This window comes from Aulonocara stuartgranti (assembly GCF_965226115.1).
Source record: "Aulonocara stuartgranti genome assembly, chromosome: 16".
Classification (NCBI taxonomy): Eukaryota; Metazoa; Chordata; class Actinopteri; order Cichliformes; family Cichlidae; genus Aulonocara; species Aulonocara stuartgranti.
Genome location: NC_138952.1, coordinates 22,280,146 through 22,292,883, shown reverse-complemented (window position 1 = coordinate 22,292,883; position 12,738 = coordinate 22,280,146). Strand labels below are relative to the sequence as shown.

At 40.2% G+C, this 12,738-nt stretch overlaps 2 protein-coding genes across 3 annotated transcripts; one reads left to right on the top strand and one right to left on the bottom strand.

Annotated features, from left to right (window-relative positions):
* Window positions 1-2,163: 2,163 nt before the first annotated feature.
* trim13 (tripartite motif containing 13) lies at window positions 2,164-4,513 on the bottom strand. 2 transcript variants are annotated; one of them, XM_082507295.1, is made up of 2 exons: window positions 4,407-4,513; window positions 2,164-3,711 (listed from the first exon to the last, which is right to left on the bottom strand). In XM_082507295.1, the coding sequence occupies exon 2, from the start codon at window positions 3,703-3,705 to the stop codon at window positions 2,497-2,499; it is 1,209 nt and encodes a 402-aa protein (XP_082363421.1). In that variant the 5' UTR covers window positions 3,706-3,711; window positions 4,407-4,513; the 3' UTR covers window positions 2,164-2,496. The 2 variants fall into 2 exon arrangements, with proteins under 2 accessions (XP_082363421.1, XP_082363422.1); XM_082507296.1 differs by lacking the exon at window positions 4,407-4,513 and adding an exon at window positions 3,841-4,400.
* Window positions 4,514-5,230: 717 nt separating this feature from the next.
* Window positions 5,231-12,698, top strand: spryd7b (SPRY domain containing 7b). The gene is made up of 5 exons (XM_082507297.1): window positions 5,231-5,519; window positions 6,491-6,607; window positions 7,021-7,187; window positions 10,437-10,539; window positions 11,536-12,698. Exons 1-5 carry the CDS (start codon window positions 5,414-5,416, stop codon window positions 11,631-11,633), a joined length of 591 nt encoding a protein of 196 aa, XP_082363423.1. The 5' UTR covers window positions 5,231-5,413; the 3' UTR covers window positions 11,634-12,698.
* Window positions 12,699-12,738: the final 40 nt, after the last annotated feature.

Here is a 12,738-nt window from a genome sequence, read left to right as displayed (position 1 = left end):
GGATCGTTTAAGCTGGTTAATATCTGTATTCTTTCAAAACATCACGTAGGCTTTATGTGAATGTATAAATTAGAAAAGATTAATAGAGAAGTTGAGTGCGTTGTTACACTCCTCTGTAAAGTTATACATACCGGACCTTTCCGTTTTTTTTAAAGTTTGTATGAAACACAAACTAAGTGCTTGCATTTTCTTTCTTTTTTCCTTGGGAACAGTGAATTCTGTCTAGTCCAACATTTCCCCTTTTACTGACGAAACGCAGCTGCAGCAGTTTCCTTCCATTTGGCCTTATGCGCCTTTTGTTGTTATTATTATTATTATTAAAAGTTCAGAAAATCACGTATTTATGAAACTAAGAGAAAAATTGAATTGGTGCATTTAACAAGGGTGATATTTATGAATTTTTAATAAAAGTTTCAGGGGTTTTATTATCCCTGATTTATTTCTTTGCAAGAACTTTTGAGTTTTACGAAATTATACAAACAATATAACCCTCCTACTTGTATATACACATTAAGCATATTTTATACCATTCATACGGATTTACTAAATTATCTATAATATCTTAATCTTTAATATTGCCAAGACTATACGGTGGACATAAAACAGCTGTGTGTGTGTGTGTGTGTGTGTATATTGACAGGGTAGGTGGGAAAGGGGAAAAATGTTACTTATAATTTTGGAAATATTTATATCTTGTCTTTCTAAATGCTATGATTTAAATGCTCAGTGTTGCATTTAAATTCCATTATTTTGCGCATTGGAAAAGCAACAGACTCCGCACACATCAAAATGTGGAAGCAGCGATAATCGATGTGCAGTCTGAAATTCCCTATAGTGACTTAGAATTGTTTATATATGCATTTTTATCACTGCTGGTATTTTTAAAAAATGCATATTTACCTGCTTATACCTTTCGACGCATTTTATTACCTTTGCCTACATTAATATACGGCTGTACATTAGTTCCCATATCCACCCCCACACCAAGAGAAATTGGTTCCTGGGTAAAATTTGTACCCGCTAATGAGAAAAATAATGGGAAAACTCATTATTCAATAAACAGCAATTTAAAAAAATTACAATGGGGTTTAAAAACGTCCCAGAGTGCTGGAAATGCTCCAGAAATGTGATATTTGCTACACTGAAAAGATTATTCACAAATTATTTGAGTATGTAGTGACCGCCGATTGTCCAGATGAGAGCTTGGAGTTTTTTATTCTCACTTTTGGTATAAAGCGGCTGACCGTGCGCTGTCTTTATGGCCGTGTTAAAAAGTCAGTTATACAGCCGCCCAGTAGTTTTGTTTCATTTTTATCTAGTTAACATTTAACAGGCTGTGTTTATATTTGCGTGAGATTAAAATTAAATATTAATAGAGACTCCTACTTTTATACCCATGCTTTATTTGCCTGGCAACAGAAAGCTATATATATGTACATGCGTGCCATGACGTAGATCCTGAATTATGGTCAGTGCTGACATCACTGATTCGCTTTGTGGCGTGATCTTATGGAGTCTCCCTCTCCAAAATGCATATAGGGAATACATAAACAACAGGATAACTGATCTTTAGTCACAATCCACTGTCCTTTTACTCTGATCCATTAAAAAAAAGAAAAAAAGCCAAGTATCTGATTTGAGTTAACCCAGATTAATTCAATTTAACCACGTGTTTTGAGTTTTAGGCCTCAAAGTTACTTTCATTTCTATTCAGACGCACAGCAGAAAACCAGAGAATATACACACTTCTATTAATTACCCACTCTGCAGGATTGACTTCACTGTCTGGACACAGTCATGCAATGAATGAGTCGCATAACAACAACAAAAAATAGTATGCACGACTGCCTGCAGATCTATGCTCTGACAGAGACCTATAAGGATGTAAGGTTTCATCCACACACGTCAACGAGCGGTGTGATCACCGGGAGCTGCGGTGTCTGCAGCCTGCTGAATTTTTCACACGGGCCCTGTTATGTAACGCTTATAACCTTGAAGAGGCTGCAGCATCACTATGGCGCAGAAGCCTCTGTGGGAGAGAGGCCGTGGATCACACTGCATTCTTTCATTACGCACTTGCTTACTTCATCGAATTGCATTTACATGTATACATTTGGAAAAAGCAGCCCGTTCTGAGCTGTCGCATTAAATAAAAACAAAGAGTTGACTCAAAATTCTCAGATTTATTTGTGAAAATCACGTTGAACAAATATGAAATGATTTTTTTTCTTTTTTAGGAAAAAAAAAAGGAATCGATTGCACATGGGAAAAAAGTGAATTGGTGTTTACTTGATGAAAAGACTATAACCTCAGAGGATTAAGGGTTGATTCGTTTGATTCTATGGCTTCATCGAGGTTGCAGCTTGTTCAATAAGGCAAAAAAACAAACAAACAAAAACAACTAATGTAAACAATTAGATGTTTTAAAGTACTCGCTAGAGTTTTACATCTCACTTGTCATGTGTAAATTATCTGACAGCTGTGAGTTAACGCTATCTAGTTAGTGGGTAATTTATAACTGTCAATAAAGCGGGCAGTAGAGTCGATTAACTGCATGATATATTTCTGACCTGCATCAACCACATCTATGTAAATGTCCTTGATTTCCTGGAGGCACGCACCGGTATGTGCAAAGAGAGAGAAAAGTGCAGCGAGAAGTGATTCAGCCTCCCTGGTCACATACGCTGTGAAGGTGTGCGGCAGCAGCAGAGACAGCACCACCGAGCTGATAAGTGTGAGGATAAGAATGCTGATCCATCTGGGCACTGCCATGCGTTTGTTCCCTATTCGGTAGGAGCCACTCTCGTGGGGGACCGACATCCTGTCCACTTCCCTGAGCCTCAATGAATCCCAGTTTTTAACGTCGAAATTACGCACAAGGGGACCGACGTCCATGTCTTTCCGAGACGGCAGTGGAGTATTGTTAAGCAGCTTTAACTTGTCCCGGAACTCTTGCATCTGCTGCAGAAAGCACAGGGTGTCGGAAACGCTCCCGAAAGACCCAGCGATGCTGAGCGCGCGTTTCTGCTCCTCCAGCGCTGCGCTCAGCTTGCTGATCTCCGGGTCGTATGCTTGCATCACCACCAGCTTTAGTGTTTCGAAGTCGGACAGGATCTCATTCTTTTTGCATTCAAGGGCACTGATGAGTTTCTCGAAATAGTTTTTTACCTTCTCTGCGTCCTTACTGACCGACAGAAGCGCCCTTTTCTTACTGGCTTGTAGTGTATCCAGGCAGGACAGGTAATCTGCGCTACGCCAGTTCTTCACCCCGCAAAGCAGCTCATCAAACGCCTTCTTTTCCCGTTCATACGCATCCTCCAAGGAGCAGAACTTGTGCCCTTCGTGGTCATTCGTCGCTGCGCAAAATCCACATATTAATTTCAAGTCGGTGGCGCAAAATATGTTAAGAGGCTGACCGGAGTGTTGTTTACATGCAGACATTTTGGGTATAACCTTTATTTTGCTGAACTTCTCAACTATCCCGCGCAGAGAGTAGTTGATCTGCAGGCTGTTTGCGCCGTTGTGGGGGGTCTCTTTGCGGCAGGTGGGGCATTTGAAAGGTGTCCTAAAAGCTGGACCTCGATTCCCCTCCAAGAGTCCCTCCAAGCATTTCTTGCAAAAGCTGTGTGAGCACAGCAAGACCCGCGGGTCCTCGAACAGACCGCAGCAGATTGGGCATGTAAGTTCCTCTTCTAGCTGCTCCATTGCACCCTGCAAACACATCATCCAGGCGTCAAATCGATACTCAATTTAGAAAACAAATGAAAAAACAAACCAACAACAAAACAAAAACCCAACAGCAAAAAAAGGACACGATAAAACGCACTACACAATACGCACCCACTAAGGGATGCCTCCCCATAAGGCAGAAGATGCAATATTTGAACACGAAAAACAATGATGCAGCATCGCAAAGGATACAGATTTGGCTGTCACGTTCCAAATGTGTGTGGAATATCCCCATCCCGAAAGTGAAACCGACTCGGATCCCTGTACGCGCGTAAAAGCTTGGATTGAGCTCTGCCAAAAGCTCCGTTTGAGCAATTTGGGTCATGCAACATCCTGATTTTTGATGTATCTCAGTTGCCAGTTGGCGTTGTAAGAAACTTTTAAAAAGAGAGAGAGAGAGATCTCTGCAGGTTGGATGCGAATCAGAATAATCAGTAACTTTATAGTTAACAGTAAATCATTATCTCCTAGCTGTGTATTGCAAAATAGGACGGTGGTTAGCTGAGCTGAGCTGAGCCCCTAAAATCCCCGTCGTCTAACCAATCCAATGCGACAAATTATCGACAAACAGCGCTTGCGTTAGAGTCGATCCTGTTGGCAAGGTACTGAAGGAGGGCTGTGACAGATTTTGCAAGCGCATAGTAACATGCAACTACTGGACCAAAAGATTCACTCACCAGCTGCTGACTGCTGAGACGCACAGTGCAACGCAATCATGGCGCTTGTTGCTGTGCAGACTTCGCCCTTTTCCGGGTTTGGAGTTAACCATTTCAGTGGCGTGCCAAATATTTTCTGCAGCATAAAAACTCCTCTATAACAGCGCACTTATAATTCAAACTGCACATAAATCCATACCGAAATGAAAACTATTGGCGTTTTAAAGCGATTTGACAGGTTTCTCCTTGAAGATCGGGATGTTTACGTTTTTAGCCCTGCGGGTAATTTGCAGAGGATCCCTGCTTGTCTGTTGGGGGAGGGGCTGTTGCTATGCAAAACATTCCAGCGTGAAAAACTGTCAACTAGGTTTTAGTAGCAGCTTTGCCGTTGCACGTTTTTTTTTCCTGCAGTGGACTACTTCTGTCCCTCGTGTTGGCACTTGTCAATATATACCTGCAAACGATTTACACGCTAAGAGGCGCACGTGTGGACCCCATCTGTATTAGCTTATATATATATATATATATATGTGTGTGTGTGTGTGTGTGTATATATATATATATATATTACAAACTACATTTAAATGCTTTGTTATTATGGAGCCTCAAGTTTGAACCTAAACTGAAAAAATATTAACTTAAAGTACATCAGGTGCACTGTGCTGGGCGAAATCAGCACATTAGTAGGCTATGTATCCACCATTAAACCTTTGATGTTTTCCCTCCAAAATTCACTCTCTCTTCGTTTCGGGTTATGTAACATCGATATCCAATAGTTACTTAGTCACGTGTAGAAATGTTGACCTTGATTTTCTTCCCTTGTTTCCATGCCATCAGGAGCAACTGCCTATCTTAGGCGCTGTGATTGGATACAGCAGGGGTAGCAGGGGCTTATGCTGCACCGCCCTCTGCCGCTGGGTGTCGCCGTTGCGCAGCGGGACCTCTTGACGCTTTGACGTCCAGCGCTCTTTGGTTTCTGGTCTAAGTTTGTTTCCGGATGTTCGGCTGGTGTCGTGGAAAAAATAATAATGGCTGCGATGTTTACGTGTTGTCTAGGCTGCTGCGGAGATGGCGGATCGGGGCATATTCCCCTCAAAGAAATGCCCACAGTTCAGTTAGATACTCATCACATGGGTAAGTGAAGTTTGCGTGTAATTCTTGCTGCTCATATAGGAGCAGTTTATGTCTACACACGCCCAGCTGCCTCTCTCCGTGTATGTGTGTGGCAAGGTGGTTTGCTACTTCCGCTGCTACTTCTAGCTCGCTAGCCGATAGCTGCTAGTAAATTTTTCTGCGCTGCTAGGCTAAGTGTTTCTGTGTGTTGCAGTGAGCTGCACTAAAACGTTCATTTGGTAAACTTTCAACAGGGCTTTCAGTTGTTGCTAACCGCAGCTTGACATGACACAAGACAAAGACAGCAACAACTGACCGGACAGAAAATTGAACCTGAGCTCTTTTACAACTGTTCATGGATGGAAGCTGTCAGAATCCCCCTCTTTGCGCCCCAAAGAGAATTTAAGACACACTAAATTACTGTGATTTTAAGCAGAAAGCTGTATTTACTTTGTATCTTTGGACAGAACGGATTAATCAGCTCGTTTCAATGTTCACTGATAAATGGAGAAATATACACATTTGTCCATTTTTATCTTGGCCACAACATGTTTCCCACAACATTGTAAAGTATGACTTACTGCTTCCTGAAGATCTACTTAAGTAGACTTCACAACCGGCTGTGACAGTAGAAATCACGATACGTGTGCTTTTGTATTTGAGGGGGAAAAAAACCATGTTCACCTGTCTCAGCCTCTGCACATTAAGATGGAAGAGAACTAGTAATTTTTAGAAGATACAATCATAATTTAAAAGTTATGATATTTTTTAAATGGTAGTTGTTACCGTAAAATTACATGCATGGCCTCGCCTGTATTCATCATAGGATTACAACTTAAAGGCTATTTTTATTAAAGTGGTGATGGTCTGGATCAGAATGATTACAATATTAATAATGTAAAAGTCTTTTCAGCTGTTTCACGGGTATCATGTGATCTAGAAAGTGCATATTATAAGTTGAAAGTAAAATCGAGCCTTGCTTTGTCTTGCAGGCACAGATGTTGTCATTGTAAAGAGCGGCCGAAGGATATGTGGAACCGGAGGCTGCCTGGCCAACGCTCCTTTGCACCAGAACAAAAGTTATTTTGAGTTTAAGATCCAGTCCACTGGTGAGCACTTGGTTTTTAAGCCTTTTAGTTATCGTCTTCTTTTCCTTCATGATTGCAATTTTCTGCGTTCCTGCTGGGAGTTATTGACACACTATTTTTAGATGCACACTGGTCTTGTGACTGCATGCTCACTGGTTCATGCTTACTTCTTCTTGCAATGACCATATTTGAAAGCACACATTGTATTTTTGTACATGTAGTTTGTGGTAAAAGAGTGATTGAGATGACATTCTCAACAGTTTTAAAACAAACAATCGGATCTCAGTCCAGAAAAACATTGTAGTAAAGTTTGTAACATAGATTGGAGGTCATCAAATATCAGGATAGTTTGGAATACACGTTTTAAAATGAACATGTTATTGGTGTGTGTGCCCTTCACATCTTCGTACTTGAGTGGTGTGCTTTGTGTGTAGGTGTGTGGGGGGTAGGTGTGGCAACCCAGAAAGTGAATCTCAACCAAGTGCCTATGGGCAGAGACACAAACAGCCTAGTCCTGAGGCACGATGGCTCCATTTACCACAATAATGAAGAGAAGAATCGTCTACCCGCTAACAGCATTCCTCAGGAGGGGGATATTGTGGTAAGTCACAAAAATAATTGGGCTTAATTACGTATTTAATTTTGATGCCCTGATCTTTGAAATGTTTAAGTGTTATTAGTTGGGCTGTGAAGCTAAAAATGGAGAACTGTTTTTTGGGGAGAGGGTTTTCTCGGAATCTCGTGGAATCAATTAGAACTGGGGTGGGAACTAAAAACATTAACTTTTATCCTAAAGGCTGTTCCAGAGATAAAAATATCTTCTGTTGTAAGTACCGAAACGATTCATTGCAGAGAACATACTCTACACAGCTGCTGATCATCCCTTTTTTATTACATATTATTGGAATTGTTCACAAAACTGTCAGGACTCGGAAATAAGTTTTAAAAAGATACAAGTTTAATGAGTTCAGACTTGAGGTTGGAACAAATTGATTTTTTAAAAGCAGATTGATGGTGTAGAAATTCCAACCATGCTCTTTATAGGGCAATGTTTGGTTCTGCCACTACTAGACAGTTTTACCATAATTTAAACTTTGGTCACCGTGGAAACCCTTCAAGTCTGTTAGTAATTAAAGGTTCAAGGTTCTTTATATGTCACATGCATAGTTATACAAGTATAACACACAGTGAAATGTAACCTGACACGCTCTCGACATGTGCAAAAAAGGGGGGGGGAGATAGAGGAAGAACAATAAATATATATATATATATATATATATATATACATACACATACACATTGGGTGAATGTGCAGTAGTAGCAGGAGGCAGGTGAATTCTGTACATTAATAAGAATGTAAAATAAATCAGTCAGATTTATTTTACAGAATAGACAATATAAACATATTTAAAATTAAAGGAATTTGAAATGTGTCTGGGTTTAGAGTGTCTGGAAGAGAGTCCTGTCTCAGTCAATTATAGATTATGTGAGTTTAGATGATGTGAGATGTGTGTGTTTAGGGCCCGGATGGCTTGGGGATAGAAGCTCCTCTTGAGTCTCTCTGTCCTTGCCTGGATGATGCAGAACCTTCTACCAGATTGCAGAAGTTGGAACAGTTTGTTGCCAGGATGGGACGGGTCCTTCAGTATCTGCGCTGCTCTAGTCCGGCATCTCCTGGTGTAGGTGTCCTGGAGCGGGGGGAGAGCAATCCTGCAGCAGCGTTCTGCTGTACGGATCACTCTCTGGAGAGCTTTTTGGTCCTTCACACAGCTGTTCCCGAACCACGATGTCATGTTCTGTGTGAGGATGCTCTCCACAGCGCCTGTATAGAAAATCCTGAGGATCTTTGGAGAGACCCTGAACTTCCTCAGTTGTCGTAGGTGATACAGCGTTTTTGGTCTGGACCTGAATGTGGGCAGCCAATGTCAGGTCTGAGGAGATGTGGACACCAAGATACTTGAAGGACTGCACCCTCTCCACTCCATTGATGATAATGGGCTTGTAGTCTCTGTGCTGACCCCTTCTTAATAGTAGTACGAGTGCACCAAAGTCACCTGCCTTAAAAGAAAGCAAGAAGCTATTTCTACAGATTAACTTGACATACTGGAACTACGTAAATGCAAAGGAAGAAACTTGTGCAAAGAGAATTATGAACTCTTTCCCCCATAAAGACATTTGATGACCTCCCCTGTACCCTTTAATGGCGATTTTTGACACCTCAGACACTCCTTTTGATTCTTTTCCCCATAAAGACACGGTTTGATGACCATTAGAGTAGTTTCCGTATTTTTCCAAGGATAGCTGCATAGGCTGAGACCACCCTCGTAATTTCTGATGTGAACCCAGTTATTTGGTTTTATAAGCAGGCCTAAACTTTGACAGAAACCACTCAGATCCCAGTAGACTCTTAGTAGGCTTTAAAGGGGTAAAGAGTAAATCTATAAGTGATTATCATTAATTTTATTATGACACAAAGTATTTTAATTTTCATCAAATTCAGATCAGTCACTCACTCTGCACTGTGTTTCAGATTTAGCTGTTTGAATCTTGTCTGACACACACGGAGCGATCCATCTCTGCAAATATTTTTGCTAGAGAAACCAACTTGTATGAAAGTTGTGATTGATCGCTGAGTTGCTATACTGAGATTGTTTGACGTGTGTGACTGTGAACGTGCTCACCATACACACAATTCAAGATGAGCTTATATTTTTCAAAAAGCAATAGGATTTATCAGATCCAGCATTTGATCTGTGGTGTTTGTTCTATCCTATATGATGGTATTCTGCAGCCCATGTGCAATGAGTCTGCACATTTAATATCCTTTATTTATATCAAATAATCATAAAGACAGATGCAGTCACAAAGTTAAAAAGAATATAAGTGCACGGCCTCTCTCAGGGACAGTAACCGGACAGCTCATTAGCAGTCGATGCTTTTCGACAGTTGTTTCTATGTAAGTAAGTTGAACTTTACACAGCTTGTAACTAACTAGCTTGTAAGGTTGTGGTGGAGCACACATGTACGTTATCATCTGTTCTCTTTATCACTTCTTACTGGAACACTAGGCAGCTAAACAAACTGACATTGGCCCTCACTAGTGTTTCTTGAGTGATTCAGGCTACTTAGGCATACTTCTAAACTCTTAAGCCTTTGATTACAAAGGCTAAAATTTAATTTACGGGTTCAATCGGCTAAGTGCTGATGATTATTGCCTCTTTTCCGCTGATGCAGTGCAGTTTTGAGTCAGTTCTCGCTCGGCGCCTTTTGAGTACAAGCCCACATTTTGACAGGTTTGAAAACCAGCTGTGTGTGGAAGAAGTTGGGGTGATTTCTGTGGGAAGAATGTCATGAACACATTCAGTATGCGGGCTATAAATCATCTTTTTTGGGGGTAGCCCCTCCCTTTGATGTCAGTGGTTTCAGCTTTGGGAGCAGCAGTTTTGTGCTACAGTGTTGGTGGGTTTGTTTGTTTTTGCTTTAAATGCGTAGAACCGGTTTTGTATTAGACACTAACACTGTGTTGGTGGCAGAGATTTAGCATGTCTTCATCAAAAAATGCTTTGGCATGTTTTTTAAATCCAACTTTGTCAGTCCCATTTTCATTTGCCATAAGAGGAGAAAGCAAAGAAGTCTGTGAGATGGGAACCTTAGTGTCTTGTATTGTCTTCTTGTCTTTGTTTATTTGATAAAAGTTCTGTTTAAAAGAGAAAAAAACAACTTTTCCTGCTTCTTTTAAAATATAGGAAAGATTTTAAACATGGCACAGATGTAAGCTGTGACCTCCCGAGATAAGATACTTCAACAAGAGTTTCATGCTTTTCTCAGCTTGTGTATTTGTGTTCCTCAGGGAATCACATATGACCACGTGGAGCTGAATTTATATCTGAACGGAAAGAACATGCATTGTCCTGCCTCAGGGATCCGAGGCACCGTATACCCTGTTGTTTATGGTAAGTTGATTTCATATGTTCACTAGTTACCAATGATTGCTAACTATATGATCATTGTTGCCTTACTTGAATATAACAAAAAAAAAATGTATGGATCTTTTTGTATTCGTTACAGCAGTTACAACTTGATTCCACTAGAGGGCTGTATTGCACATCTTTGCACAGCTGTTCTACAGACAGGCTGACAGTTTTAGTTGAATTGAGTTTAATAGAGTTTTTAATGTGAATATTTCGCCACACACAGGAAAGAGTGTTCTATTTGAACTGATCAAACACAGCTTTCATCGGAAGGCAGTGGCCTTGCCACGGAGAATCAAGACATGCATAATTTCGTCCAGTAAAAAGTTACTGCAATGATTTCAGTGACTTGATTCAGTTCTCCATCTGATGTGTGGAGCTTGTCCAGATAATCAGCTGGCGGTTTTATGTTGGACAGCACACATGTAAGATGTTTGCTCTTGACCTGAACTCTCTAACTAAAGCCGTGATCAGAATGCAATCGCAAGTGTCCCAAATTGCATTTAACATCCGGGGGGGTGTCATCACCTGGAACCTGATCACATCACCTTTAATTTGGACTGATTCCATGTGTACTTGTAAATCAGATCTTGGTGTAATATTGTGGCATAAACAGCCAAATCAGAATTAATTCGCTAGCATTTCCCGAGTGTCTGAGAGTTGTAGGTAAAAGTTGATGAAATCCGTTTCATTTATGCCCCCAATCCCAACCACTGTAATTCTGCATACGCAAACACATGTATAATGTGCTGTTTTCATCCCTGTGTTTGGTAACATTCTCAGACAACACACGTACACAGGCTCAGGTTGAGGTTTTGAGAGTTTATCTTATAAACAGAAGAAAACCTAAAGCTGTTTTCACAGAGTATATACTTTCAGGGTCTTTAAAGGTGAAATTCAACTATAGAAAAGTTAAGACGTGAACAAGAATACAGTGTCTGAACTTATGATTGATCGTGTCTTTATCTTCTGTTCTAGTGGATGACAGTGCCATCTTAGACTGCCAGTTTAATGACTTCTATCACACTCCTCCACAAGGATTTGAGAAGATCCTCTTTGAACAACAAATCTTCTAAAGGAGCACTTCGGCCTCAGCCCCTCTATATGTTGTCGCCCTCCTCTATATCTCTTAGCAACCTCTGTATCACTACAGTTTGACCTTAACTGGTAGTATCATTATGCGTGGCTTGGAGGCATCTTGTTTCGTTCCCCCTGTTTACTCTCTCTCTACTGCTGCTCTGGATTGACTTTAGAGTACCCATGAAGAAGTGGGGATTTCTCTTCCTTGTTCGACTACAATCGGCTGTCACAGTCCATGATGATGGAAAGCTGTAAAATCACAAACTTATGTAAATAATAATCGATCTGTATTAATTGAAAACCTTTCAGTTGCTGCTTTAATCCACAATACATGTGTGTAGATAACAGACAATGGATGTAATGGTATGTTCACTGTTTTTGAGGATGAGAAGCCATGTGTTATTGACATTGCTTTATATATATATATATATCATCCAAAATATCATACTAACATCTCAGCATACACCCTGTATTTATTTGTATTTATTTGGTTTCCAGATCAAAGTTTGGCATCTTATTTTTTTGATATAATATGTATTTTGTTTTGGCAGCAGAAGTTAGTGACCCAATGAAGGGTCAGCTATAATTCTAATACATTAACTATTGCGCTGCCTTTTTGAATTATCACGCAATGAAAACATGGAAGTACCGCAACACTTTTATGATTAATGTCACTGCATTATTTAGAGTTGATAGGGAGATTAATACAAACAATAAATCGGTGCACATTCCAGGAGGTGATGGTGCTGGAGACTGACATATTTCTGAAATTGGAAACACTAATATATATAAATCACTTCTTTGAGCAGCCTTTTTTTCACCCTAAAAAATATAGATTGTGTGTATTCTAAGTATCTGAATATTTCCAGAGCTGGTGTTGGTCGTCTCTGATTAGAGATACATCAGAAACGTGGAGTTGTCGTTATGTACAGATATCGCATATCCGCTGCTGAAGTGTGACGAATAAATATTTCAAATGCTTGTCCTTGTTTGCACTAATGATGTTATTGTATGAAACCAAATATTGTTGATTCATTAAAGTTTTGTGTCTGGCGGCATCATTCTGGACCACTGTCATGTCTTGAGATTGTAGATCATGAA

Excerpts from the sequence above, each read along its gene's own strand:
- trim13 (XM_082507295.1), bottom strand. The coding sequence starts at position 3,705 with ATGGAGCAGCTAGAAGAGGAACTTACATGCCCAATCTGCTGCGGTCTG.
- spryd7b (XM_082507297.1), top strand. The coding sequence starts at position 5,414 with ATGGCTGCGATGTTTACGTGTTGTCTAGGCTGCTGCGGAGATGGCGGA. Across the intron at positions 6,608-7,020 it reads GTTTAAGATCCAGTCCACTG|GTGTGTGGGGGGTAGGTGTG; the intron begins GTGAGCACTTGG and ends CTTTGTGTGTAG. Across the intron at positions 7,188-10,436 it reads CTCAGGAGGGGGATATTGTG|GGAATCACATATGACCACGT; the intron begins GTAAGTCACAAA and ends TGTGTTCCTCAG.